Source organism: Silene latifolia, chromosome Y (genome assembly GCF_048544455.1).
Source record: "Silene latifolia isolate original U9 population chromosome Y, ASM4854445v1, whole genome shotgun sequence".
Classification (NCBI taxonomy): Eukaryota; Viridiplantae; Streptophyta; class Magnoliopsida; order Caryophyllales; family Caryophyllaceae; genus Silene; species Silene latifolia.
The window spans coordinates 460,471,387-460,498,850 of record NC_133538.1 but is presented as its reverse complement, the minus strand read 5'-3'; the positions used below and the strand labels follow the sequence as shown (position 1 = coordinate 460,498,850).

The window sequence follows — 27,464 nt, the reverse complement described above, 5'->3', positions numbered from 1 at the left end:
GAAGTAGAGCGAGTCCATGCTTACCAACAATATAAGCAAGGAATTCTGTTCTCCAAATTTTATGAAGATATAGCCATACTACTACAATATAAACATATAGAGGTGCTTGTATGACAACGCTTCTAAAAAAAGTGCTAAACTGGCAAAATTAGCACTAGAAATAAGGCGCTTTTAGAGAGCGCTTCACAAAAACGTCCCACCACCCCACGTAAAGCTGAAATAGAAAAGGCGGGACATATTCACCGCCATATTATTTCTAGCACATAATCGGAACATCAAAAAGGGGGAAAAATAACTTATCCTGTTCATAGTTGCAATTTTCTACACCCAATTCAGACTCCAAAAATCCAGATTTGATTTTCTCATAATCAGGTGTGATTTCTTCCTAAATTTTGTTTCGCTTTTATGTACATTCTAAATACTAATTTCAATTGAATCTTATGTTCGTTTGACATGGAGCTTCTTCATATTTAATTTTTTAATGCTTAAAATTACATTAAGAAAAGTGTAGTTTGAATTAGTTCTTGGGTATACTGTCTTGATAATGAATTTGTTGATTTGTTTAGATGGAAAATTGAATTTGTTGATTTGTTCAGGATGCGTAGATGGAAAATTGAGTTAGTTTCTGGGCACACTTGTTGATTTGTTTGAATTAGTTGATTTGTTTGAATTATCCCTGGGCATACTTACCTTGTTTCAACTTAAGTGTATTAGTTAACTCGTGTTCATAGTTCCTTTGGGAAATTTGTGCGAAATATTCCCATGTATGGTAGTATTTGTTGTTTAGATCAGTGGTGAATGATTTTTTTAATGCTTTCTTTGCTTTACCTTAGTGTGAATAATCATGGATTTGAAAATAATCAAGGCGAATTTGGCTTTCCATAAAGACAGTGAACGTTATCGAGTAGGTGTTCATGAATTTCTGAGATATGCTACTAGTGAACCATGGTCTGTGAATGGTAAAATTCATTGTCCCTATCAAAAGTATGTAAATAACAAACTGTTGAGCCTAGATGAAGTAAATTTGCATTTTGTTTCATTTCGGAATGATGCACAATTACTCGACTTGGATTTTCCATGGGGAACACTTGGATAACACATCGTCAGATCAACCCATAATGGAAAATTCACCTTTAAATAATATGTGTCAGCTGGTTCATGATGCATATAGACAAAGAATAGATGAATCTGTATTTAATGATTCTCCTCATAACATAAATATGTTGACCAATGGTCCAAGTAAAGAAGCTGAAAACTTTTATAATTTGTTGAAAGATGCTGACCAAGAGTTATGGCCAGGGTGTGAGTTGACAAAGCTATCTTTTTTAGTCCTTTTGTTCCACTTAAAGAGCACTAACAAATGGAGTAACAAGTCTATTACTGATTTATTGGAAATTTTAAGACTTGCGATTCCCCATGGTGAAAACTTACCAAAGTCATTTACCGAAGCAAAAAAGGTTATTGGAAAATTAGGTCTGGATTATGTAAAAATTGATGCTTGCCCAAACCATCATCAACTTTTTTGGAAAGATAAAGTAAATGATGATATATGTTCAGTTTGTGGGGCTTCAAGATGGAAAAGGGATAGAGAACAATCAACCTCGAGAGAGAAAAGGAAAAAAAAAGAAAGGAATCTCTGCAAATGTTTTACGGTACTTCCCGTTAAAACCTAGACTACAGAGGCTTTATATGACCAAGTGTACTGCATCTTACATGAGGCGGCATTCTGAAGAGAGAATAAAAGACCCCGGGGTCTTAAGACATCCAGCTGATTCTCAAGCTTGGAAAGACTTTGACTCTAGGTATCCTTCTTTTGGTGAAGAGTCTCGTAATGTAAGACTTGGGCTAGCTAATGATGGATTTAATCCGTTTGGAATGATGAGCTCTACTTACAGTCGTTGGCCTGTAGTTTTAGTACCATATAACTTACCTCCATGGATGTGCTTAAAACCATCATCTCTTATTCTATCAACCCTAATTTCAGGGCCTACTAGCCCAGGAAATAAAATTGACGTGTATTTACAACCCCTTATTGAAGAGTTAATCGAGTTATGGGAGAATGGGACTCAAACATATGATGCTTCTAGAGATGAAACTTTCACTTTGCATGCTGGGCTATTGTGGACTATTAGTGATTTTCCTGGTTATGGCATGTTATCAGGTTGGGGTGTACATGGTGAGAAAGCATGTCCTTCTTGTAACTCTAGGACTAATTCTAAGTGGTTGTATAATAGTCACAAGTTTTGTTTTACGGGTCATCGTCAATTTTTGGAAGAAAATCATGCTTTCCATTATAACAAAGAAGCTTTTGACGGAAATGAAGAATTTGGAGTTGCACCTATAGCACCTTCTGGAGCTAAGGTGGTGCGCCAAATCGATGAAATTCATAACTTCAATGATTCAAAAACATGGAAAAAAAGAGTGAGTTTTTTAAATTACCCTATTGGGATTCCCATCTAATTCGACATAACTTAGATGTTATGCACATAGAAAAAACGTGTGTGATAATGTGATTGGTACTTTGTTGAATTTGGATGGAAAATCTAAAGATAATTTTAAATCTCGTCGTGATTTAGAAGCAATAGGTATAAGAAAGGAACTTCACCCACAGGAAAGGGGATCAAATAGTAGATTATATTTACCACCAGCTCCATTTACCATGTCTCGAGCCGAAAAGCATGCATTTTGTAAGTTGCTTCATGAACTAAAAGTTCCAAATGGTTATGCTGGAAATATATCCAAATGCGTAAATCTTGCACAAACTAAATTAGAAGGTCTTAAAAGCCATGATTGTCACATACTGATGCGGCAAATTTTGCCAGTTTCATTGCGATGACTTCTCACCAAGGAAGTAGTGGCTGTATTCTGAGTTATCGGGCTATTTTAAAGATTTATGTGGTAAGGTTTTGTATTTACATGAAGTTGAGCGCTTAGAAAGTCGTATACCACATATTATGTGTCATTTGGAGATGATATTTCCTCCTAGCTTTTTTTACGATTATGGTACACTTAGTTGTCCATTTAGCTACAGAAGCAAAAAAATTCTGGGCCCGTTAGGTATAGATGGATGTATTTTATTGAGAGGTATTTGGGTAAGCTAAAATCCTATGTTTTCAATAAAGCTCGTCCAGAAGGATCAATTGCTGAGGCTCACTTAGCCTTCGAGTGTGTAATATTCTGTTCATGTTACCTTGATGGGGTTGATTCCAAGTTTAGCTTAGTTTCATCAATTGACAAGTGTGATGAAATTCCTGAATCTTCAAGCATTATTGGTGAAAGTAACATTTTTATACAAGGAGGAAAACCTCTAGGAAAGCCTGCTACAGGAAGGATTTCAAAAATAAACAAGATACAAGCACATCGATATATCCTATTCAACTCTTCTGAGGTCACCGATTTTCTGAAGTAAGTATCTGACATTAGCTTAATTTTTAATGGTCACTATAAATATTTTCTAACACCTAATTTTTTTTATTGTAGGGAACATGCGTCAGAACTTAGGCGACATAGTCGACCAAGACGCATTTCTTTAAATGAAATTGAGCGCATACAACATGAAACATTCCATGAGTGGTTTCGAGAACATGTAAGCATAATTTTGATCTGTTGTCATTGACTGATAATAAATTTTATTATTTTCTAATTTTCTACATTATCAAACAGGTTAGCAAATTAGAGGCTTCAAATGGCCCTGAATGTTTGAGCGAGGAGCTTCGTATGCTAGCTCGTGGTCCACTTGATGTAGTTACGAAGTATCAAGCATATGATATTAATGGTTTTAGTTTCAGACCCAAATGTTACGATAAGTGCACCCAAAACAGTGGAGTGGTTGTAATAGCGAAAACATCAAGTTACGCTAGTGTGAGTGACAGATGACCTATCTTGGGAGATGTTGCGTACTATGGAAGGATAGTAGAAATCATTAAATTGAATTATCTGGGAGGGTACTCGACAATAATGTTTAAATGTGAATGGGTTGATACAGTTCGTGGGAGAGGAACAATGCAAGATGAGTATGGTTTCACACTTGTTAATTTCTCACGTTTTGTACACAATGGTGACACACTTGCAGATGAGCCATATATATTTGCAACGCAAGCAGAGCAAGTGTTTTATATTCAGGATCAAGTTAACACAGAATGATCTGTTGTTATGAAGATGAAGCGTAGAGATGTGAATGATTTAGGTGATGATGAAATGAGAGAAGTTGAAGAAAATGAGCCATATCATGTCTCATTTCTAAATCACTTGTTTAATAATTCCCAAGGAAATCATAGTTGGGTTAGGGATGGTGTAGAAGGAATTTTGGTAGATACCAATAACGATAACGCTTAATTCCTAGACTTGCATTTTTTATCTGTTCACTTTTGTTGCAAATGACTTGTTCTGTTTTGTTTTTGTTTTGGTTTTTTGTCGTAAAATGTTTACTACTGTTGAAAAATTGATATTATGTAAAATTCCTTAGATAATATGAGGATGGGGAGTTGCTGAAACAATTGTTTAGCTATATATTTACTGTTTTGATGAACTTTTGTGAGATGTCAGGGAAATGGCTAAGGCGAGGAATTTAAATATTAGTCGAAGACGTAGTAATCAAGAGGAACGAAGAAATGTAGAGGGTGACAATCAGGTACAAGTTCAAAATTATGCCAACATAAGTACAGATTCTGAAAGTACAGAACATTATCAGGATCAGAATTGTGAAGATGGGCCTAATACCCAACAACGAACTGAGGGACGCACATATGAGTATGTTGTACAAGGTATGTGAATTTCGCTTTGTATTAAGCACTTTGACCTCCTTAAAATTTTATATAACCTGAAGTCAATTAATATATAGATCCCGATGGAAAAAGGACTCGTGGAAAGACAGTTTTAGCAGATATTTGGAATTTACCGGAAGGGCATCGAGTTGTTGTTGAGATCAATAAATCAAACCAACCTATTGGAGATGAAGGCCGGGTGCTAGGATATTTTTGTGGGACGATAGAAAGAAATGGAGGTCTTTGCTCATTAAGTTATACTAAATGGGATCACTTAAATAAGGGTAATAAGAGAAACAACCAGACATTAATAATAAATGAAGTTCAGGTACATGTGACTCAGGCCCTTTTTGACTAAAAAAATAATAAATTTTGGCTGCTTTCCTTTTGAAAAAAATGTAATATGATGCAGGCTAGGTTTCTTTATCCTAAGATACTTGAAAAATGGATATTGAAGTCATTAGGACATAAATGGAGAGACCACAAGTGTTATTTAAAAGGAAGGCATTATTCTGATGATGCGAATATATCAGAATTGCACAACAATTGTCCCGAGGATGTGGCACAAGATCAATGGATTAGTCTTGTTAATTTTTGGAGATCAGATGAAGGACATGTATGTTATATGTATGGTGTGTTATGGGTGTCTTTGTTGAAGTCAATAATCCATTTTGGCAATTTTGAATTAGGCTACAATATCCTTATGTTTTTGCTTTTCTGGGAGATGGTGATTCAACTAAATGTTAATGAGTCTGATGTCTTGGAAATAGCTTATGAATCGGATAAATTCCAAGTTTTAATCATATTTACTTGTGTAGTTGACTTTATTGTTCTAGAAAGCAAATAAACTATACCACTTTTCACAGTAATTTTTTGAATGTTTTTTGTTATATGACAGGAAAAAAGTAGAAAAAGTAAGTTATCACATAAGAAGGCTAAGACGAAGCCTACATACATCTGGTACGAAGAGTCATGCACGCATCTATGAAGATTTGGTATAACCTCTTATGATTTTTTCGAATAATATTTTATATGTTTTTTCTTCGCTAACTAATTCTATTTTAATTATGCTTATGGTTTGCTTAGAAAAAATCACCACAAGATCCCCCACAAGGACGAAACTTTATTTAGAATGTCACCAACATAAAAAAACGAAGCCAATGTAACGGTGTGTTTTTATTCTCCATTTTATTTTAATTATTTAAGATAAGAGTATGTATATATGTGTTTAATTTAACTACATTATAGGACCAAATTAAGGAGCTTGCTTCCCAACAAAACCACTTGGAGGATAATTTAAATGATGACCCGGTTGCACAAGTATTGGGGAAAGATCAATATGGTCGGGTTCGGGGCTTTAGGCTAGGTTTTAAGCCATCTGACTTATCAGGGTCTTCTAGTTCACGCTATTTTAGCGGTTTAAACATGTCTACAAATGAAGAGGCAGCGTCTATGTACTTTATGCGCCAGTTAAAAGATGAATTTCAAGCATTGAAGAACCATGTCATAAAACAAGGGAACTTTATCACAAAACTTAAACGAAAGCTGAGACATAATGAAGGTTTGAGCGCTAGTGATCTTGACTCTAGTGACGATAGTTCTGAGGAAGGCAACTCGGATGAAGATTCTGATAGTGCCAATAATGAGGTAACTAATTATCTTTTAGTTCTTTCATCCTCTCTTGATATGACTATGGTTTAAATTTGTAAGTTGTGTTATTTAAATATAAATTGTTGATTAGTACAATGGTGTTGGATTCTTTGAGTTGTGAAGAGGAGAAAAATAAGTTGTTAAATAGGTAGAGGATTAAACGGCTTAGAAGCTTATTATAAGATAATAAGAGTCTTGAAGTAATTATTCTGACCAATATGTATTTGATAGACATTCTGCGATGAGCATGTCATGTATATGAGCAGATCATGAATAGGAGAATTGCTACATAAAGCTCATATTAGAGAATCGTTTCTTGATTGAACAACCATACAATATTTCTTATGTGCTTTTGGTTTTTATCCTAGTTTTTGACAGGATATTCCCTGAAAACCTTCTTAGTGAATAGTTTATATTTCGATGGGTTATATTGCCTAGCAACAAGCCCTCAATTTCACCAACTTTGGAGATTTATAGTTAATTTATATTTTCGGTTAATCATATAACGTCTTAACACTAATAGTTTTTATTTTATTTTCAGTAACGTCGAGGATCGAAGTTGATAACTGCGTCGCGTTGCTTGTTGAAAGGACATATGGTGATACTTGAAGATGCTCCAATAAGTAAAACAAGACTAATTTCATTAGTAGGTGGTATTATGGATGATTAGAACAAATTAGTATCTTGGCCGTTATTTTTTATTGTTATTGCTAGTATTTATTTATATTTTCACGTAGGTTTTACGAAGTTTTAAATATTTTGGATAAGAAATGTATTCAGAATGATTATTTGATTTATATTAAGTTGGATTCCTTTTTGACATTAATAGCAGACTCGAAAATAAATTTATCGATATGAATTTTGTAATTATTTGGAATTTCACCGTGGATTATTGTTTTACAATGGCAAAGCTAAAATGTGCTGTAACAAGCTCAAAAAAAGCGCAGCTAGTGGGTGCAAAAACATAATCCAGCATAAAAATTGAGGCGCTTTTTAAGCGCTGCTAATTTATATCGACGCTAAATATGCGCTGGTACTACATAGAAATAGCGTTGCATTGATTGCGGCGCTAATAGATAGCCTTTATCGACACAATTACTTAGCGTCGCAATAAGGGGTAGCGACACCAGCTAATCAGGCGCTTTCTTAAGCGTCAGTATAACTCTTACCAGCGCTATTTAGCGTCACAGAAACACAATTAAAAGTGTCGCAAGACACCTGTTTCCTAGTAGATAGTCCTACAAATTCAACACCTCAGCAAGATAAATCTTCTTCTACAAATACAGAGATAGCGGAGTTGAAATCCTTGGTGCTATCTTTGGCACTTCAATTCCAGAAAAATGCGGAAGACAATGAGAATTCCATAGAGAAGTTGAAAGATCAATTCACATAATTTGCATCCGAGCAAATGAATCAAGCAAATCGATCACCTTCTTGCGACCCGATTAATATAATTATTCTCCGATGCGGTCTTACTTATGACGGAACAATAATGCCGGAAAATGTCGATCTGCCTATTAATGGAAATCCGTAAACTGTTTTCGAAGAGCACTTTGACGTTGACTGATGCCTATCGTTGTGTGCACCAAAAATAATATTTATAGTCCAAACTACTACTGTAGCTAGTGGCAGTCAGGGTCGAACCACAAGGAGGCGATGCAATTAATAGTTGTCTGATTTTAGTCTAAAAGTAACAGTGTGTGGGGGTTTGTTTTGAGCTGATCTATAACTAAAGGCAAATAAATGAAAAGTAAACTAAATAAACGGATGAAATCAAATATTAAAAGGGTGCTAAGATGGTCGGTTCACTATAGTTTCGGCGGAAATATACTAGATAGGTCTAAAACAAACACGTGAGACGGGAAAATAAGAAGTCCTTTCGGTCCATTCTCAACAGGTAGCATCTTTCGATCTCGCTACAGGTCCCTAACATCACTAATGCTAACTTTCGTCCTGAAAAGTGATTTAAAAGGCTAAATTAACTTATCTTTCGATCTCATTAATCTAGTCGTCTTAATTAGGTAGGCTATCTCCCTTCCCTATCTTTCGATCTTTATTGGGTCGGTCAATTCCTAAACATTCAACTAGTCGCGTGCACTCGATTCGTCAAACAAAGCAATTAAATTAATTAAAACGAAGCATATCTCACGTGTCCAGTCGATCGACCATGGTGTGCGGTCGATCGACCGTGGCGCGATTCCAGGTCTCCCTATTCTAATGCCGCCTATACTACAGATTCCCTACATCCTAGCACACGGGGTTTAGCTACTCATACTCATGATAAAAACAGCAATAAGATTATCAAATAAAGCAAACAAATTCATACTTAAATTAACTGAACAAATGATTAACATAAAACGATAATTTGGCTTCGGGAGATCTAACCTAGCAATCCTAAACTATCAGCAAATTAAAGCAATGAAACTGAATATAAGAACAGAAGAGTACCGTGAAGGAAATCGCAGAGGAAAGATCAAAACCGATTGCAAAAAGAACTTTATTAACGAAAGAATGAACTAAACTAATGATTATTGAATTGTATGTAAAGAACTAGATGATGAAAACTGGTCCTTAAAACTGAAACCTAAGCTACGTTATATAGGAATACAACGTAGTTCTTATTTCCCAAAACCTAATTACGATGGGCTTCAAACTTCTCGTTCTTTTAATTTGCGTCAGAGTCACGGTCTGGTCGATCGACCACTGGGACCGGTCGATCGACTAACCCTCGCTATAAAGTAGCTTCTGTATGTCGTGCTCTGGTCGATCGACCATGGAGGTCAGTCGATCGACCACTGTAGCTGGTAGTTCGCTTCTAATTCTTCATAAAATTATCTTTCAGGCCTCGAAATGCGCACCAAGTTCATTTCTTGTGTAAATACTTCATGTCAAATGCAATGCAAGGTACTCGGGGGACGGATTTAGCTTGATTTCCGCTGTATTCTTCACATTTCTGCAATAATGTACAAAAACACGAAAGTAGACGGATATAGGGAGAATAGTAGCATAAACTACATAAATGAGCTCTGAAATGCGTGTAAAATAGGGTGTAAAACATCATATAAATGACACGCATCAAACTTCCCCAAACCAAACCCTTGCTTGTCCCCAAGCAAGAACTAGACTCGATCCTAAAACCTAATGGAACGAGTTCAATCTCAGAGCGAAATACAAACCGAATAGCCTAAACCAATTTAATGCAACAACTGACAATCAATTAACAATAAGAATCATGAAAACGAGTTATGAAGTCGTTAAAAACTTGCTGAACCGTCAACCTTGTAAGACCTTTAAAATTGGACTCTCACGGGTCGCTCATATTACTCAATGAATACGGGTGAGAAATGTAAAGATAGAAAGAAGTAATATTGTAATGACTCTCACCTAACTACGACCTATAAGAACATGCCTGCAATCTAATATGAAAATAATCTCTACAACCGTACATATGCATTCCAACCAATCAAATGACCATGACACATGCCGAGGTAAATATGGATATGTGAGGTAATGGGTAAGAAGAGGCTAAGACAAATTTGGATAAAAACGGAGTTAAAAGGCAAGCTATTAACTAAGGGAACCAAATTATAACAACATCCAACTTCTTGCTCAAAATTCAACAATAAACCCGGTGCTAATAACAAGCACAAAACTCACAATCTCCGAAATAATTGTAATTCCTCAAATGATGATAATAAAGCATGGGAATAAAATTACCAACTGTTCAAAACTCCAACCACGTGATTTTGATTTTTCTCTTTTCCTCGGGTTTCAGTCGATCGACCAAAATGGGCAGTCGATCGACCGCCCTCTACAGTACATCATGCGTTTTTTTTCTTTTTTTTTTTCCTTTTTCGAATCATCTTTTTTTTTTTTTTTTTCAATTCTATTTTTTTCTTCTTTCTTTCCTTCCTTTTTCATCTTCCCAACATTATCTCAAAATGAGCATTAGCTACCAAAAATAAAGTAACAATCCCAAGAACATAAACTACTAGCTTGACAAGGGCAGGCTATATGTAGGATGTGGTTAACAGGACAAAAAGGCTATTTTTGGCACTGTGAAGCTTATGGGCAAAATGAATAAAGGCGTGACCTCTTCCACATGTGTCAACTAACCACAAACTGAATGCATACAGGTATTAAGCAGATTAAGTTCATATTTATGCACATTGATGTAACATGTCTCATAAGGAGTAACTACTCACAATCCTAGATAAACTGGTCATGAATGACACCAGTTATAGGCTCTAAATCTCAGAAAATGATGTAGTTTGCCAAAAAATCTAAGTCAAGTGTGAAGTTCAGCAAGAGTTTAACGAAAACTCGTAGACTATGCATATGATTCTACTAATAACATGTCAATTAAGCACGGCTTAGGCATAAAACAGCTGAAAATGCAATGTCATCATTGAAATACTACCGTTCCGACTCGACCTATATGCTAAAATAACCGTGAATTTTTTTTTGAATTTTTGAAATTTTTGATTTTTTTTTTTTGATTTTAAAATTTTCTGTATATAAGAGAAAATAAACAACAATGCAAGACAAAAATGTAAACGTGAATGCAAGCAAATGAAATGCAACGCAAAACCCTTCCCCAAACCAAATCACACAATGTCCCCATTGTGCAAAATCATGTAATGAAATAAAAGGAAAACGGGAATTTGCGATAAATTAACTAAACAAGGACAGGAAGTAAGAACTCAGAAACTCACAAGACTTTAAGCGCAGTAAAAGGAAACCTCTCCAAACCAGCGTGAGCTAGGAGGTTTCAGTAGCCAGCAGTGCTACCATAAGTACCTGAAAAGAAACAAAATACCGCGCGTAATCTGAGAAAACAATTTATGAAACGCAAAATTATGTGTAAAATAAAGAAACGGAAGAAGACAGAAATGAGTCGGAGAATAAAGTGGAGAAAAGACTCCCTCAACTCCGCAAATCGACCAAACATAGCAGGGGAATGATCAAAAACAGGTACAGCAGCGAACATGGTCGATCGACCACATCACCCAGTCGATCGACCAGAGTGAAGAGGAACAGAAGCTCCTGGAAGTCGCAGCTCAGTCGATCGACTGGAAAACCTGCTGTAAGTTCTGATTTCTTTGAATTAGCTCAATAAATTGAGCCAACATTGTCTATAAACCTGCAAATACACATAAAAATGCTTCCAAAATTGCGCTAAACCCAAAGTAACAGTCTAAAGTGTTTAAAATCCTAAGCAAACTTATTAAAATGCGAAGTCTCGCGTACACAAAAGCAATAAAAGAGAAAGTTTAACGAAAGCAATAAAACGTTTTATAATGCATTCGATCAACTAATAGTTGATCAATAACGGCCACGGAATGACCCACTTGCTCAGCTTCTGGCTACAAGAGGTAGCCTCTACCGTGCTCATCTCTTCAGCTGCACTCTTCTCAACTCCAACATCCGCAAAGCTCAACGGATCAACAGCTTCAATATCTTCCCAAGCAATGACCTCCTTTGGGTCATCAAAGTCCAAATTGGACTCCGTCACTTTGACTGGCTCCTCATCAGGCTCCTCACCAGTGCCATAACTAATACATCCTAGGCCGCCTCTTTTAACGATTGGCTCCTTCATAGCTGGAGCAACATGCGGCCCTTCCTTCCCCAAACCAGCTCCTGCAATATCCAAAACAGAAGAATCTTCCTCTAATTTGCTCCCAATCTGGGGCGGAGGTGTTATAGTAGAAACATGCATAGAGGCAGGCATATCAGAAAGCACAAAATAAGATTTCTTTTCAGAAACCGTATTACAAGTGACGGGCCACATGGAGTCTTTCTTCTTAGCTGTCTGGGCAAAGACAATGGAGTGTTTCCCTACCTTAAAAGTCAATGTCTCTGAACCAACATCTATAACTGCACCAGCAGTGTGCAGAAATGGTCTACCCAATATGATAGGAATGTGAGCATCCTCGGGCATATCTAGTACAACAAAGTCAACAGGGAAAAAGAACTTCCCTATTTGCACGGGAATGTCTTCTAAGACTCCTATAGGCTGGACCACAGAACGATCAGCCATCTGTACATTTATGTTGGTAACTGCAAACCTAGTCAATTTCAACTTCCTAGCAAGGCTCAAGGGCATTACACTAATACTGGCTCCTAGGTCACACAAGGCCTTCTCAATAGAAAAGGTGTCAATACTACAGGGGACTGAAAAACTACCTGGGTCTTCTAGCTTATGAGGTGCAGTGTGGGTCAAATAAGAACATGAATCCTCAGTTAGTGCAACAGATTGCACAGTTTCAAGTGACTTCTTTTTAGACAAAAGTTTCTTCATAAATTTCATGTAAGCAGGCACTTGATTAACTAATTCAAGAAAAGGAACTTGTACGTTTAAGTGCGAATAACATTTTCAAATTTGTTAAACGATACCTGTTCCTTTGTCGGCACCAATCTCTCTGGATATGGGGCTGAAAGAAGCAACTTAGCCCTCTCCTCTAAGTCTCTTATACCGGCATCGGTGGATTTAGGCTGAAAATCCACTACCTTCTCTTTGTTGTAGCTTGACCCTTCTTCAAACCGTCTCAAAAATGAACCATTAATTGTCATTGGGTCATACTTTGGAACTGGGACTGACCCATCAGCATTTGGGTCTTGCCTCAATATTTTCGGAGTAGTCGTACCCCGAAACAAGTGGTCCCTCAAGTTATTTGGCATTGGAGGACGAAAAGACTCAATATCAGCAGCGCTGTCAGTCGATCGACCATGCATGTCGATCGATCGATCGACTTCTACATGAACGATGTTGTGTCACTTGGCGGATCGGTCGATCGATGGGTATGTCGGTCGATCGACCGACATACCGTCGATCGTCTTTTTCTTGCCATTATTCGTTACAGCCTTCTTCTTGCTTGGTTCCGCCTCATCCTTTCCAGTAGCTTCCTCGACCATAGCGGGCCCCTCAAGGGTGGACCCACTCCTCCAAGTAATAGCATTAAGGGTCTCCTTCTGATCCGTCTGTGGCGGTAAATGTCCCAGAGCTCGAGTTGCACTCTTGCTAGCCAATTGAGCGATTTGGCTCTCTAACATCTTCATCCCGGCCTCTCTAGCTTGAGACTCTTTCAGCAACAAATTTTTCAACTCGGTAAATTCGGAACCTTGGGACTGCTGCTGCTGCTGTGGAACATACGAAGGCTTTTGATATGGCTGATGCGGCTTATGAGGGGGCACATAATTCTGCTGCTGCTGCTGCTGTGGAGGGGGAGTCGGATTTAGGACATTTTGGCTACTCCACCTCAACTTCGGATGGACATTCGGCTCAAAATAAGTATTTGTCTGCCTATAATGTTGAAAAGCAGCACAAGACTCATAGGAAATGCTGCAGTTGTCTGAAACATGTCCTTCTCTTCCACATCTCTTGCAGACGAAAGGACCGTCTAAAACAGCATTCACATGATAGATCCCTCCTTTTGAAGCTCCTCCCAACTCGTACTTATCAAATCTCGCCGTAAGAGCCTCTAATGCAGCTACAGAAGGGGATTCAACACTTCTCGTTTGATTTCCCCTGGAATTTCCATACTCAGCTTTGTGGGTGGCCAAATCATCAATAATTTTCCACCCCTTAGTTTCTCCAACATTCTCCTGGAATCTGCCATTAGCTGCCGCATCCAGGATAGCCCTCTGATCGTCATAAAGCCCATTATAAAATTGATTGCATAGGCTCCACTTCTCAAACCCATGGTGCGGATTAGTTCGCACCAGCTTCTTGAAACGGACCCATGCCTCATGAAAATTCTCATCAGGACCCTGTTTAAAGCTCGTGATCTGAGCTCTAATGGCATTGGTCTTTGAGGCAGAGAAATATTTCTTGTAGAATGCTAAGGCCAGCGAATTCCAGTCCGTGATCCCATTAGCAGCTCGATCCAGGTCTCGGTACCACTCCCTTGCAGCATCACGAAGAGAGAATATGAACATAGTTTCTTTCACCTGGTTCTGGGTCACACCGGTTGGTGGGGGTATGGAACAACAATAATCAATGAATGTCTCCATATGTTTGGCTGCATCTTCATTTGTAGCTCCCCCGAATTGGTTTCTCTCAACCAAGTTGATATAGGATGGTTTCGGCTCGAATTTTCTATCCGTCCCTGGTAATGCGAATCCCTTATAGAGATTCTCAGCTGTCGGCTCAGAGTGACTCGCTATACTCGCTTCTTCAGCCATGTCTGGAGATGTGACGGTCTCTGCTGAAGAAGTAGAAATAGGTGACGAAGGTGGATCCTCCTCAAACAGCTCGTTCCCATAGTAACTAGACAGAGTACTCAGCTCTTCCTCTGTCGGCAATACTCTAGATGATCGTCTCAACTCGCGCAAAGTCTTCTCAATCTCAGGATTGAACGGTAGTAATTCACCACCCTGTGACCTGCGCATAAGAAGAAACTACAAGTAGAATATAAGAATAGTTTAAGGAACAGATGTCCCTTAAACTAAGAGAAAGACTAAAAATAGAAACAACTAAAAATTTTAAACAATTGCCTCCCCGGCAACGGCGCCAAAATTTGATGCCTGTCGTTGTGTGCACCAAAAATAATATTTATAGTCCAAACTACTACTATAGCTAGTGGTAGTCAGGGTCGAACCACAAGGAGGTGATGCAATTAATAGTTGTCTGATTTTAGTCTAAAAGTAACAGTGTGTGGGGGTTTGTTTTGAGCTGATCTATAACTAAAGGAAAATAAATGAAAAGTAAACTAAATAAACGGATGAAATCAAATATTAAAAGGGTGCTAAGATGGTCGGTTCACTATAGTTTCGGCGGCAATATACTAGATAGGTCTAAAACAAACACGTAAGACGGGAAAATAAGAAGTCCTCTCGGTCCATTCTCAACAGGTAGCATCTTTCGATCTCGCTACAGGTCCCTAACATCACTAATGCTAACTTTCGTCCTGAAAAGTGATTTAAAAGGCTAAATTAACTTATCTTTCGATCTCATTAATCTAGTCGTCTTAATTAGGTAGGCTATCTCCCTTTCCTATCTTTCGATCTTTATTGGGTCGGTCAATTCCTAAACATTCAACTAGTCATGTGCACTCGATTCGTCAAACAAAGCAATTAAATTAATTAAAACGAAGCATATCTTACGTGGCCAGTCGATCGACCATGGTGTGCGGTCGATCGACCGTGGCGCGATTCCAGGTCTCCCTATTCTAATGCCGCCTATACTACAGATTCCCTACATCCTAGCACACGGGGTTTAGCTACTCATACTCATGATAAAAACAACAATAAGATTATCAAATAAAGCAAACGAATTCATACTTAAATTAACTGAACAAATGATTAACATAAAACGATAATTTGGCTTCGGGAGATCTAACCTAGCAATCCTAAACTATCAGCAAATTAAAGCAATGAAACTGAATATAAGAACAGAAGAGTACCGTGAAGGAAATCGCAGAGGAAAGATCAAAACCGATTGAAAAAAGAACTTTATTAACGAAAGAATGAACTAAACTAATGATTATTGAATTGTATGTAAAGAACTAGATGATGAAAACTGGTCCTTAAAACTGAAACCTAAGCTATGTTATATAGGAATACAACGTAGTTCTTATTTCCCAAAACCTAATTACGATGGGCTTCAAACTTCTCGTTCTTTTAATTTGCGTCAGAGTCACGGTCTGGTCGATCCACCACTGGGACCGGTCGATCGACTAACCCTCGCTATACAGTAGCTTCTGTATGTCGTGCTCTGGTCGATCGACCATGGAGGTCAGTCGATTGACCACTGTAGCTGGTAGTTCGCTTCTAATTCTTCATAAATATATCTTTCAGGCCTTGAAATGCGCACCAAGTTCATTTCTTGTGTAAATACTTCATGTCAAATGCAATGCTAGGTACTCGGGGGACGGATTTAGCTTGATTTTCGCTGGATTCTTCACATTTCTGCAATAATATACAAAAACACGAAAGTAGACGGAAATAGGGAGAATAATAGCATAAACTATATAAATGAGCTCTGAAATGCGTGTAAAATAGGGTGTAAAACATCATATAAATGACACGCATCATTGACGCTGCTGAACCTCGTCAAAGTGCTCGATCGAGTGATTTAGGTCCTCGATCGAGTGATTCGACTACTCGATCTTGCAGTTCTTCCTCTGAAAGTGCTCGATCGAACACCCCCATAATTGATGAGCTCGATCGAGCAGGTTGTGCCTCTCGATCGACCAGATCCCAGGAGAAAAGTGCTCGATCGAGTGGTAAAAGTACTCGATCGAACACACGCATTGACGAAGATAATGTTCTGAGGTCTAAACACGCTGATGGGTCATCTTCCTCTGCTGCGGAGATGCCAAGTTTAGACAAAGATAAAGAAAAATTCGCTGGCCCGCTCACTGTTACCAGGATTCCTTATCCGGGACTACTGAAGGATGCTAAGGTTGAGCGACAGTTTGGTAAGTTCGTGGAGGTGGTCAAGAACCTTCAGGTAACCGTCCCTTTTACCGAATTAATTTCGCAGGTACCTTCTTATGCGAAATTTATGAAAGATATTTTGACGCGTAAGAGAGAGCTTAGTGAGTTTGAGACTGTTGCTTTCATGGAAGAGTCTAGCTGTTTAATTCTTAATAAGGCTCCACCCAAACTGAAAGACCCGGGTAGTTTTTCTATTACCTGTATAATAGGAAACGAAGTGATAGAAAAGGCTCTTTGTGATTTAGGAGCCAGTGTCAGTGTCATGCCTTTGTTTCCAAGAAACTTAATATCGGTCACCTCAAAATGACTAATATCACCCTCCAGATGGCTGATAGATCGGTTAGATGACCCTTAGGCATCCTAGAAGACGTGCCTGTCAAGGTAGGCAAGTTCTTTATCCCAGTAGATTTTATTGTCTTAGACATAGCTGAGGATGCCCGGACCCCGATTATATTGGGATGACCATTCTTGTGTACAGCTGGGGCTATTATAGACGTCAAATAAGGGCGTGTGACTCTTGTAGTGGGGGATGATGCTATCACTTTCAGTTTGCCTGGTACACTTGCTAGACCGATGATAGAGGATACTTGTTATTCAGTTGATATCATTGATGAGTCTGTTTATGAGGTATGGTCGGATTCCTTGATAAGGGATCCACTGGAAGCTTTGATGTTACTAGATGAGTGTGCAGATAACCCGGAGAACAATAACGCTGTGTTGGATCTACTTGAAGCTGCGATAGATGAGCGTGAACTCACCAACGCTGAAGGAGAGAAGGTAAAACAGTTGGTAAACACTTCTTGCGTCATTGAGGTAAAGGTACCTGAGCGTAAGCCTCTTCCTTCTCATCATAAATATGCATTTTTAGATGATACTGAGCAGTATCCAGTCATTGTTAGTGTTAAGCTTGATGATAAGCAACTAATTGCTTTGTTAACTGTTCTTAATAAAAACAGAAAAGCCATGGGTTGTTCTTCGGATGATATTCAGGGCATCAACCCTTATATTTGCATGCACAGGATTGAGCTAGAGGAAGATCACAAGCCTTGTAGACAAGGTCAGCATAAGCTAAATTAGAAGATGCAGGATGTCGTGATGGCTGAGGTAATGAAGCTACTTGATGCAGGTATTATCTATTCTGTTGGTCATTCTAAATGGGTGAGTCCAGTTCACGTAGTTCCTAAGAAAGGAGGAACTACCGTGGTTAAGAATGATAAAAATGAGTTGATACCTACTAGAGTTGTGACTGGTTGGCGGATGTTTATAGACTATAGACAACTGAATGTCGCCATAAAGAAAGATCATTTCCCCTTCCTTTTATTGATCATATGGTAGAAAGGTTAGCCTCTCATAAATTTTTCTATTATTTAGATGGATACTCAGGGCTCTTTCAGATCCCTATTCATCCGGATGATCAAGAAAAGACTACTTTTACTTGCCCTCAAGGTGTTTTTGCTTATCGTAGAATGCCTTTTGGTTTGTGCAATGCCCCAACTACCTTTCAAAGGTGCATGATGGGGATATTTTCTGAGTATATAGAGTCTATTATGAAGGTTTTTATGGACGATTTCAACGTCTATGGGAGTGATTTTGATAACTGTTTATCTAACCTTGATAAAATGTTGAAGCGCTGCATTAAGGTTAATCTTGTGCTTAACTGGGAAAAGTGTCACTATATGGTCAATGAGGGAGTTGTCTTATGGCACTTAGTTTCTGATAGGGGCATCGAGGTCGATAAAGCAAAAGTGCAAGTGATTAAGCAATTACCTCCTCCTGTTAATGTTAAAGGAGTAAGGAGTTTTCTTGGACATGCTGGCTTTTACCGCCAGTTCATCAAGGACTTTTCAAAAATTGCTAAACCACTTACACAGTTGTTACTAAAGGATTCCCCATTTGTATTTACTGATGAGTGTCTTTCTGCTTTCAACAAGTTGAACTAGGCCTTGATTTCAGCACCGATTATTCAGCCTTCCGATTGGGAGCTTTCATTTGAGATTATGTGTGATGCTAGTGATTATGCACTAGGAGCGGTGTTGGGCTAGCGGAAAGACAAAGCTTTGAGTGCGAGTTATTATGCAAGCCGAACTCTGGATGAGACTCAAGTGGAGTATGTTACCACTGAGAAAGAGTTGTTAGCTGTGGTTTATGCGCTGGAGAAATTTCGCTCTTATTTAGTAGGTTCGAAAGTTACTGTTTTCACTGCCATGCAGTGCTGAAACACCTTCTTGCTAAGAAGGAATCTAAGCCACGATTATTATGGTGGATACTCCTCCTCCAGGAATTTGATCTGCAAATCAAAGACAAGACGGGCACCGAGAATGTAGTAGCTGATCACCTGTCGCGATTACTGTAGCAGGAGGGAGAGGATCCTTTACCTATTAATGATTCTTTTCCTAATGATACTTTATTTGTGGTAGCTACTAACGCAAGTGTTCATCCGTGGTATGCAGATTTTGCTAACTACGTTGTAGGTGGTGAGCTGCCACCTAACCTGTCTTATCAGCAGAGGAAGCGATTCTTTAATGACGTGAAGCGATATTTATGGGATGATCCTTATTTATTTAAGGAGTGTGATGACGGTCTTTACAGATGGTGTATTCCTAGAGGGATGTCATTCTTCCTCTTATGGCGGTCACCACGGTCCGTCGCGAACCCTGGCCAAGGTACTTCAGTCTGGTTTTTTCTGGCCTACTTTATTTGCAGATGCTAAAATGTTTGTTTCAGCTTGTGATGCTTGCCAGCGTTCGGGAAATATATCTAGGAGACATGAGATGCCCCAAAATGGCATTCTAGAGGTCGAGGTTTTTGATGATTGGGGCATTGATTTCGAAGGACCTTTTCCATCTAGTAAAGGTAATAGGTATATTCTGGTAGCTGTAGACTATGTGTCTAAGTGGGTAGAGGCCATTGCTTCACCTAACTGTGATGCCAAGACCGTGATTAAACTGTTTATGAAGATTATTTTTCCCCCTATTTGGTGTCCCTAGGGTCGTCATTAGTGATGGGGGTATGGATTTTAAAGAAAAGAAACTTATAGCTTTATTGTCTAAAGTCGGTGTCCAACATCGTAGAGGTCTGGGGTATCATCCCCAAACCAGTGGGCAAGTTAAGGTCTCTAATAGGGAACTAAAGGAGATTTTGGCTAACGTTGTTTCTAAATCACGGAAGGATTGGAGTTTAAAATTAGATGACATATTATGGGCGTATTGGACCGCTTTTAAAACACCTATTGGTGCATGGTTTATGGGAAGTCTTGTCATTTACCTATTGAACTAGAATATAAGGTTTGGTGGTCTATACATGAACTGAATTATGATTCTAGGTTGTGTGGTGAGAAACGTTTATTGCAGCTAGATGAGCTAGAAGAGTTTAGGCTAAATGCCTATGACAGTGTGTGCATCTATAAGGAGAAAACGAAGAGATGGCACGACAAAAGAATCCTGCAAGAATTCCATGTCGGGCAGAAGGTGCTGCTGTTTAACGCCCGACTACGCTTGTTTCTTGGTAAGCTGAAGTTCAGGTGGAATGGCCCTTATACAGTGACTGGTGTCACCAAGTTTGGGTCCGTTTAGTTAGAGAATTCCGAGGGCAGAAGATTTAAAGTGAACGGCCATCATGTGAAGCATTATTATGGAGCAGATGATTTTGTTGGCAACGTTGAAGTGTTCTACTTTGACCACCTAGATGAGCAAGAAAATTGAAGCCAAAAGGTCGTGCGGGACCTCATAAACCTGCGCTATCCGGGAGGCAACCCGGCTTGTAATTTATTGTACTTTGCTTAAAACACTTAGTTCGTTTCGTGTGCTTTAGTTGCTAGTTTTACTGGCGATAGACTGGAACGTTTGGACTTGTTTTGTTAATTATGTGGGTCATTTGTTGCTTGTTTGCAGGTGCTTCAAATGACGCCTAGGAGTTCGTGCATAGGGGGCTCTCGATCGAGCACTATCCTTTCTCGATCGAGTACTTGACCCTCTCGATTGAGCGCTTTACTTTCTCGATCGAGCACCCTCGGAAGATGACCTCTCGATCGAGTTCTTTACTCTCTCGATCGAGCAATTCCGTTGTCCCATTCAACTCGATCGAGAGCTACATGCTTTGAACTAGTTCACTTGTCTTGACTCGCATCCTGCGATGTTGTTATGGGGCTATTTACGACCTCCCTTATTGTTAGCTGGTTTGGGGAGGTCATTACGTCGCGTGTTCTTGTAAGTTTTCCGAGGCTTCACTCTTCTTTTCAGTTTGCATTTTCTTTCCCTATTTTTGGGTACAATGAGGGCATTGTACGGTTTGCTTTAGGGAGGGTATATGCATCCGTATTCTTGTGTCTGCATATTGTTTTTATTGCATTTCAGTTTGCACGTCTACGTTTATTTTTGCATGCATTGTTTATTTTAATTTCAGAAAAATTTCAAAATCTCATAAAAATTAAAATTTTAAAAAAATTCAAAAAATTCCACGTTTATTTTTGCATATAGGCTGAGTCGGAACGTTGAGACTTTTATGCTACATTGAGTTATTTTACCTTTGCCCTGCAAATTTTTTAACATTTTCTGTGGCGTAGTCATTTGCGTAATCTACGAGTTTTAGTTTAAACTTAGCTGAACGAATAGACTTGACTCTAATATTGGCAAACTACATATACATTCTAAGATTTAGAGTTTAATAAACTGGTGTCGTTCATGACTGGTTTCATTTAGGATGTGAGTAGTACTCTTTATAAGACATGTACCATCAAATTGCACAAACTTGACACTCTTTTCTTAGTACCTGTATCCATTCGGGTTCGTGGCGGTGACACATGTGGAGAGGTAACTTACGATCCCTTCTTTCATTTCTACCAATGAGCCTCACATAGCCAAATTGACATGTTTTGACCCATTATTTAACTACGATCCTAAATTTATCCTACCCTAGTCATGCCAGTTTAGCAGTAATTTTGGGTATGTTGTGACTATCAATTTGGTATTCCGTCTTGAATTAAGAAGATGAGGAGAATGAAAAGAAGAAAAAAGTGAAACGGAAAAGATTGAAGAAAAAAATGTGAAAAATGATGAAAGAAAGTTGAAAGAAGAAAAAAAAAAATGAATCATATGAAAAAAGATTGCTGAATATGACTCCCATGCTTATCATTATTTTTCATGGGGAGTCTTTTGATGGTGTGAGTGATGTTTTGCCATAGTGGCACGATTTTACGTTTTGTATATTGAGTAGTGAAGCGGAATGAGTTTATTATTTGGTTACGGTTGTACTAGCTTGGCTTTACCTCCACTTATCCAAATCGTCTTGCCTCTTCCAACCCAATTACTTCACCTCACATTATAAGTAAGTCCTCGGCGTGTGTCTTGGTCCTGATTGGTTGGAATGCATGTGTACGGTTGGTAGAAATCGGTTTCATGTTAGGTTGCATGCATGTTCTTATAGGTCGAAGTTAGGTGAGCGGCTTTGTTTCTTTTTATCTTACAAAATTATACTCACTTTATGTTTAATCTGTGTGATGAGCGACCCGTGAGAGTCCGATATATATGAGTCTTGCAAGGTCGATGGTTCAGTAGTTTTAAACATTGATTTAACTCGTTTGCACTTGACCCATTGCTACTTTGTTAATTTGTTGCATTAAATTGGTTTGGGTGGACGATTTGTAGCTGGTAAGCTGGTCCCGTTCTACTAGTTGTTTTTAGTTGCATTTATAGTTTGCTTGGGGACAAGCAAATGTTTGGTTTGGGGAAGTTTGATGCGTGCATTTTATATAAGGTTTTTATCCTATATTTACACGCATTTCTATGTTATTTATGTAGCGTCTAGCTACAAATGCCCCCGAATAGTCTACTTTGTTCTGTTTGGTGTTACTTGCACGGTTGGATCTGATGTGAGCTAAATCAAGCCTGAACCTGTCCCGTTTGCATGCATTTTGGAGATAGAAGAAATCGGAGCCCGGAATTTGTCACCTAGGGATGCGTGAAGTGGTTTCGAAAGCTGTTTTGAGTTCATCCGTGCTGGTACAGTGCTAGCTAACTCGATCGACTAATTTGACTACTAAAACTGGTCGATCGAGTACCCTTTTATGCTGAGAACCCTCGATCGAGTACTTGCTTTGCTCGATCGAGAAGGGTGTATGGCGAGTTCCTCGATCGAGTACCTGCTTTGCTCGATTGAGGTGTTTGACCTTTACTTTGCTCGATCGAGTAGTTTGCTTTTACTCGATCGAGCGGTTTTGACGCTAGAATATTTTCTAAGCAATCTTTTAGATTTACCTATTGGATATTTTAATTTTACCTTAGAATAAATTGAGAGGACGGCAGTAGAATGTCTCTCTCTCCTCTCTCTGGCTTTTGACTCCTTAGACCTAAAGCTCTATTTTCTCCAATTTATTGTATTAGGTACTTTCGATCCGTAATTTCAATTATTAACTATTGCAATTGTTCTTGTTTTTGTCATCTCTTTCTTCTATTGCTTTGGTTCTTGTCTTCTCTAATTTCTAGTATTAAGGTTTATGATTTATCTCTTTATTAATATGTTCAAATTAATTGTTTCATTTGTTATTATTAATTTATCAATTGTCATCATGCATAGCTAATCTTCTCATGCTAGGACATAGGGGAGCCATGGTAATTAAGGAGGTTAAGATTAGGTGATTAGACTTGGCTAGAATTAGGTTTGTGTTGTTAATCACTGTAATTAATAGTAATTAGCTGCTTGAGTCGACGCATTTAGCTAGGTGATTTGATACACCTTGACCTAGATCGGAAGATTGGGAGGGGTAAGACTCGCAGTGAACATTAGGGCATTCTAATGAGAGAGGAAGTTAAGTTAGTAATGTTTTAGGGCGAAAAGCGGACCGTAAGGACCTTTTCAATACCCTGCAGACCGAGTTTATGCCGACCTTTGACCCTAGTTTGGATCCCTAGAAAACCATGGTGAACCGACTGTCCTAGCTGTTTCTCTCTTTCTGATAATTTCATTAGAACTTATTGCTCGTTTCTTACTGTTCCTTTTCTCTATATTTCTGTAGTTTAGAATCAAACAATCAACCCCCAAGAAACGGTTACCTTGGCAGACTTGGTTTAGCATACAGAATTCCCATCTCCCTGTGGATACGATACCCGACTGCCTCTATTACGTTTTATAAAGACCGGTTGGTTTTATTTTTGATAGGGTTGCGACAACCGTGTCACTTCTACCAATAGACGAGTTTCCTTTTGTTGAATTTCGGGATAAGGAGCAAAGGGATAAATTTTTGGAGTTGATGACTACAAAAACAATGCTTCCAACTCGGTGTGTAGACCGTAATATTTTGCGCACTTTCAAAATTGACGATGCCATGTATGATATGTTCTTTGAGCTTGGGTTGCAGGGTTAATTTCTTATGAATGAACTATCTTATCGTGCTTTGATTCTTGAGTTTCTTAGTTCGTATGTCTATCTCCCAAAGGAACATTTGATTCGATTTAGATTGTTCAATGTTTAACGGTTTTTGACATTTGATCGGCTTTCTGAGTACCTAGGCATAGATAAGCATTCTGAAGGGGATTTATCGAATGCTGCTGGGTTATCTGCTGTTCGATATTTTCCTTTGTTTACTGGTTTTGCGGATGCAGATGTCAGCTCTATGGCGTTGCTTGATGTGCAGCATGTCTGCCTTAGGCTCTTTTTGCGGTACTTGAGTTATTTATTATTTGGGAGGCATGATAGGTCTAAGGCTCAGTCCTTAGAAGTTTTGATTCTGGCTAGTTACTTGAACCCTTATCAGGAGGAGCCCTTCCAGTTTAGTCCCCTAGCCCTTGTTTGCCAAGCTTTAGACCGCATGACTGGGAAGTATGCGGATTTAGATTGTGGGGCTATTATTACTCGGATTGCACGCCGTTTGTGTGATTTTGAGGGAGATGCTCCTTATGAGCCTATGGCGGATTCTGAGCCTTTAGTAGATGACGACTATCTACGTTATGGCATTTCCTATATTGACATTATTGGTGGTAAAGACCACTACTAGAAGGTGAGGGATCACTTTTACATGCTATTGCCTAACCCCAATTTGCCAGCTATCTCACCTCTGGAGGAGAATGAGTCTTAGCAGAGACCTGCACCCATTACCTATTTGATTCTTGATGAGCTCTTGGTTACTTTACCTAGCTCTAGCACTACAGCTACCACTGGAGGGCGCCGTAGACAGCGCCGTAGAACTCCTACCCACCTGCCTGGTTCTTACCAGCCTCACCTTTCAGCTCCTTCTGTTGCTTCTGCTTCCCACTATGGTTACCATTTCGATACAGCTATTGAGAGGGAAGTAAGGATTCACCAGGGGATTAACACCGCTTTGACAGAGAGGCGGTTATGGGAGCAGATGGAGGCCACTACTATTTCTGGGGGAGGTCAATATACTGGTACTACTCCGAGCTTTTACACTACACTTGGTGATGAGAGTCGTGTTTTTCATCTTTATGATGTTACTCCTGCGGAGTACGGGCAGTTTAGTAGAGAGTATGGTGCTCTGGGTCGACCATTCTACACTCCTTTTCGACCTCACCAGCCTACCAGTGTATTTCCTGAAGATGTTGGTGTCCCTCTTTCTCAGAGAGGGCCATTTGGCCAGTTTGCAGCTTCTTTTTCTGCCGCAACATCTTTTCCTAGAGGAGGCCATGGTAGACGAGGTGGCCGTGCTAGAGGCCGTGGAGGCCGTGTTCCTGATCCTGAGTTGCAGGCCATGTTTGAGGATATTGATGGGTATGATGAGGCCATCCATGGTGGCAATGATGATGATAATGATGGAGCGCAGTAGTGACAGCTGGTCACTACATCCCTCACTTTCCAGGTGGTTTGAGGGAGCTTTTGCTCCACAGCTGGTACTATCTTTCCTTGTATTTATTTTATTATATTTGTTATTTCCCTCTTCCCTTTGTTAGTAGTGTCCTTTAGGTTGCTGGATTTTTGTGTATTGCTAATCACAAAGTTGAGCAGCCACCAAAAGACCGTCGCATACAACCGCAACGACACTTATCTTCGGCAAAATAAATGAACAAGATCTAATTCCTGTCACTTTCGTCTCCGGCAAGACTTATTAATCCGATAATTTACTTTTTTATGTTCAAGTTTTTTTAGTTGATTCACAGTTTTTGTAGCTGTTATTGTGATTTGGGGATTAAATTACGATTGATGAGTTTCCTTGACTTTTTCATCCAGTTATATGATTGTTAAGAAACATGATAAAACTCCCTCTCCACCATGAAACGAACCAAGTACCTAAACAAAAAGATATAACCATCCACAAGTAACACTCAACTACACTGTCTCCTCAAATCTTCATCTCACCTTCACAATATTGATCTGTAAATAGAAAAATCCATTAATCTGTATTTACTCTCATTAAAGGATGTTGAGTTGTGAGATCATTTGATGATTATTGTTGAAATTTGAAATGAATTCCTTTTTTTGTTTGTCCACAATACTTTTTACGGACCAAATCAACTTGCTTTAGAGGATAAAGCTTCTTAAAATCAACTTACTACTATACCCTTTTTATCATTTGTTTATCTGCTCAAAGTTAGTTTTGGTTGCAAAAAGTTAAGCCAATAGAGTAAGATCATGTTATTAAGTTTTTTTCTCTTACAATAAGATGGGTTCATAAGTATAATGCTTCTCAGGCCTCAGCTCTTGAGTTTTTCCTTACAAGAAGCGGGGGGGGGTGGTGTTGAAGCACGTATTACTTGCATCTAAATCAAACGTATTCCAATTGTCTTAACCCAATATTTTATTATTTTTGTATAGGTTTCCAAAGTTTTACAACGAGACGGCTTTTAAATCCATAAGTTGACGCGGACCTAAGGATGAGTGTGACCGTCACAACGACCACCCTAAACAAGTGGCTGAGGCTTTCGTGCGAAACCAAGTTTGTGACACCAAAACACGGATAAAAAGTCATGCTGTAAGATGAGGACTCAAATGAAGACGTATGTAGGCTCTGAGAATTTGAGACAGAGATAAGTAATGTTGTAGATGATATGAACTTTAGCTTGCTAATTCTTCTATCCAACTGAATCTGTTATTGTCAATGCTAATACACAAATTGTTGCTTCTTTAGGGGTTGATCTTCTTCTCAGTTGTTCATTTTATCAGCTTAAATGCATTATTTTGTTCAAATGTACATACGAATCTAGCTCAAATTCTTTCACGTGAGTAACTTCTGGTATCACTAAGGCATGGCATTGAAATGTAATGTTATTAGTGGTATTTAATGTATGATTTCTCCATTGTAATTTTTGTTATATACTTGATTAGAAGAGTTTAGGTGAATACGATTTCGAAATTTGATCAGAGCATTAATTTGGTATTTTGGAATTTCATTGGATATACTCCCTCCAAATGTTTATTTTCTTTCTACTACTCAGGAGTGAAATTTCGAGAAGTGGGATGGAAAAAGAATACGGAGAAAAGTACTTCTCAATCCCGGTTATTTGTTTACATTTGGTTTTGACATAAAGATTAAGGAAATAGAAGGGGACCATTTGTAGGACAATGTATTATGTGGATATGGATTACCCTTAAAAAATATTCCCAATATAAAATGGTAACAAATGCAGGAGACACTCATTAATGGAATATGTAAGCAAATGAGGTAAA

The 27,464-nt window shown here is 38.7% G+C and overlaps 1 protein-coding gene and 1 non-coding gene across 3 annotated transcripts; both read left to right on the top strand.

Moving 5' to 3' along the window:
* The first annotated feature begins 253 nt into the window (after positions 1 to 253).
* Positions 254 to 7,236, top strand: LOC141633444 (uncharacterized). Of its 2 annotated transcripts, XM_074445913.1 has the most exons (9): positions 254 to 372; positions 3,297 to 3,405; positions 3,481 to 3,586; positions 4,546 to 4,763; positions 4,841 to 5,091; positions 5,662 to 5,758; positions 5,850 to 5,931; positions 6,012 to 6,410; positions 6,955 to 7,236. In XM_074445913.1, the coding sequence occupies exons 3-6, from the start codon at positions 3,534 to 3,536 to the stop codon at positions 5,749 to 5,751; spliced, it is 612 nt and encodes a 203-aa protein (XP_074302014.1). In that variant the 5' UTR covers positions 254 to 372; positions 3,297 to 3,405; positions 3,481 to 3,533; the 3' UTR covers positions 5,752 to 5,758; positions 5,850 to 5,931; positions 6,012 to 6,410; positions 6,955 to 7,236. The 2 variants fall into 2 exon arrangements, with proteins under 2 accessions (XP_074302014.1, XP_074302013.1); XM_074445912.1 differs by lacking the exons at positions 254 to 372; positions 4,546 to 4,763; positions 4,841 to 5,091; ... (2 more) ...; positions 6,012 to 6,410; positions 6,955 to 7,236 and adding an exon at positions 3,664 to 3,989 and having other exon boundaries at positions 2,936 to 3,405.
* A 6,873-nt stretch (positions 7,237 to 14,109) lies between these two features.
* On the top strand, positions 14,110 to 14,216 carry LOC141636533 (small nucleolar RNA R71). The gene has a single exon (XR_012541139.1). It is a non-coding gene; the product is annotated as a small nucleolar RNA R71 (small nucleolar RNA).
* Positions 14,217 to 27,464: the final 13,248 nt, after the last annotated feature.

Excerpts from the sequence above, each read along its gene's own strand:
- LOC141633444 (XM_074445912.1), top strand. The coding sequence starts at position 3,068 with ATGTATTTTATTGAGAGGTATTTGGGTAAGCTAAAATCCTATGTTTTC. Across the intron at positions 3,406-3,480 it reads GAGGTCACCGATTTTCTGAA|GGAACATGCGTCAGAACTTA; the intron begins GTAAGTATCTGA and ends TTTTTATTGTAG. Across the intron at positions 3,587-3,663 it reads ATGAGTGGTTTCGAGAACAT|GTTAGCAAATTAGAGGCTTC; the intron begins GTAAGCATAATT and ends ATTATCAAACAG.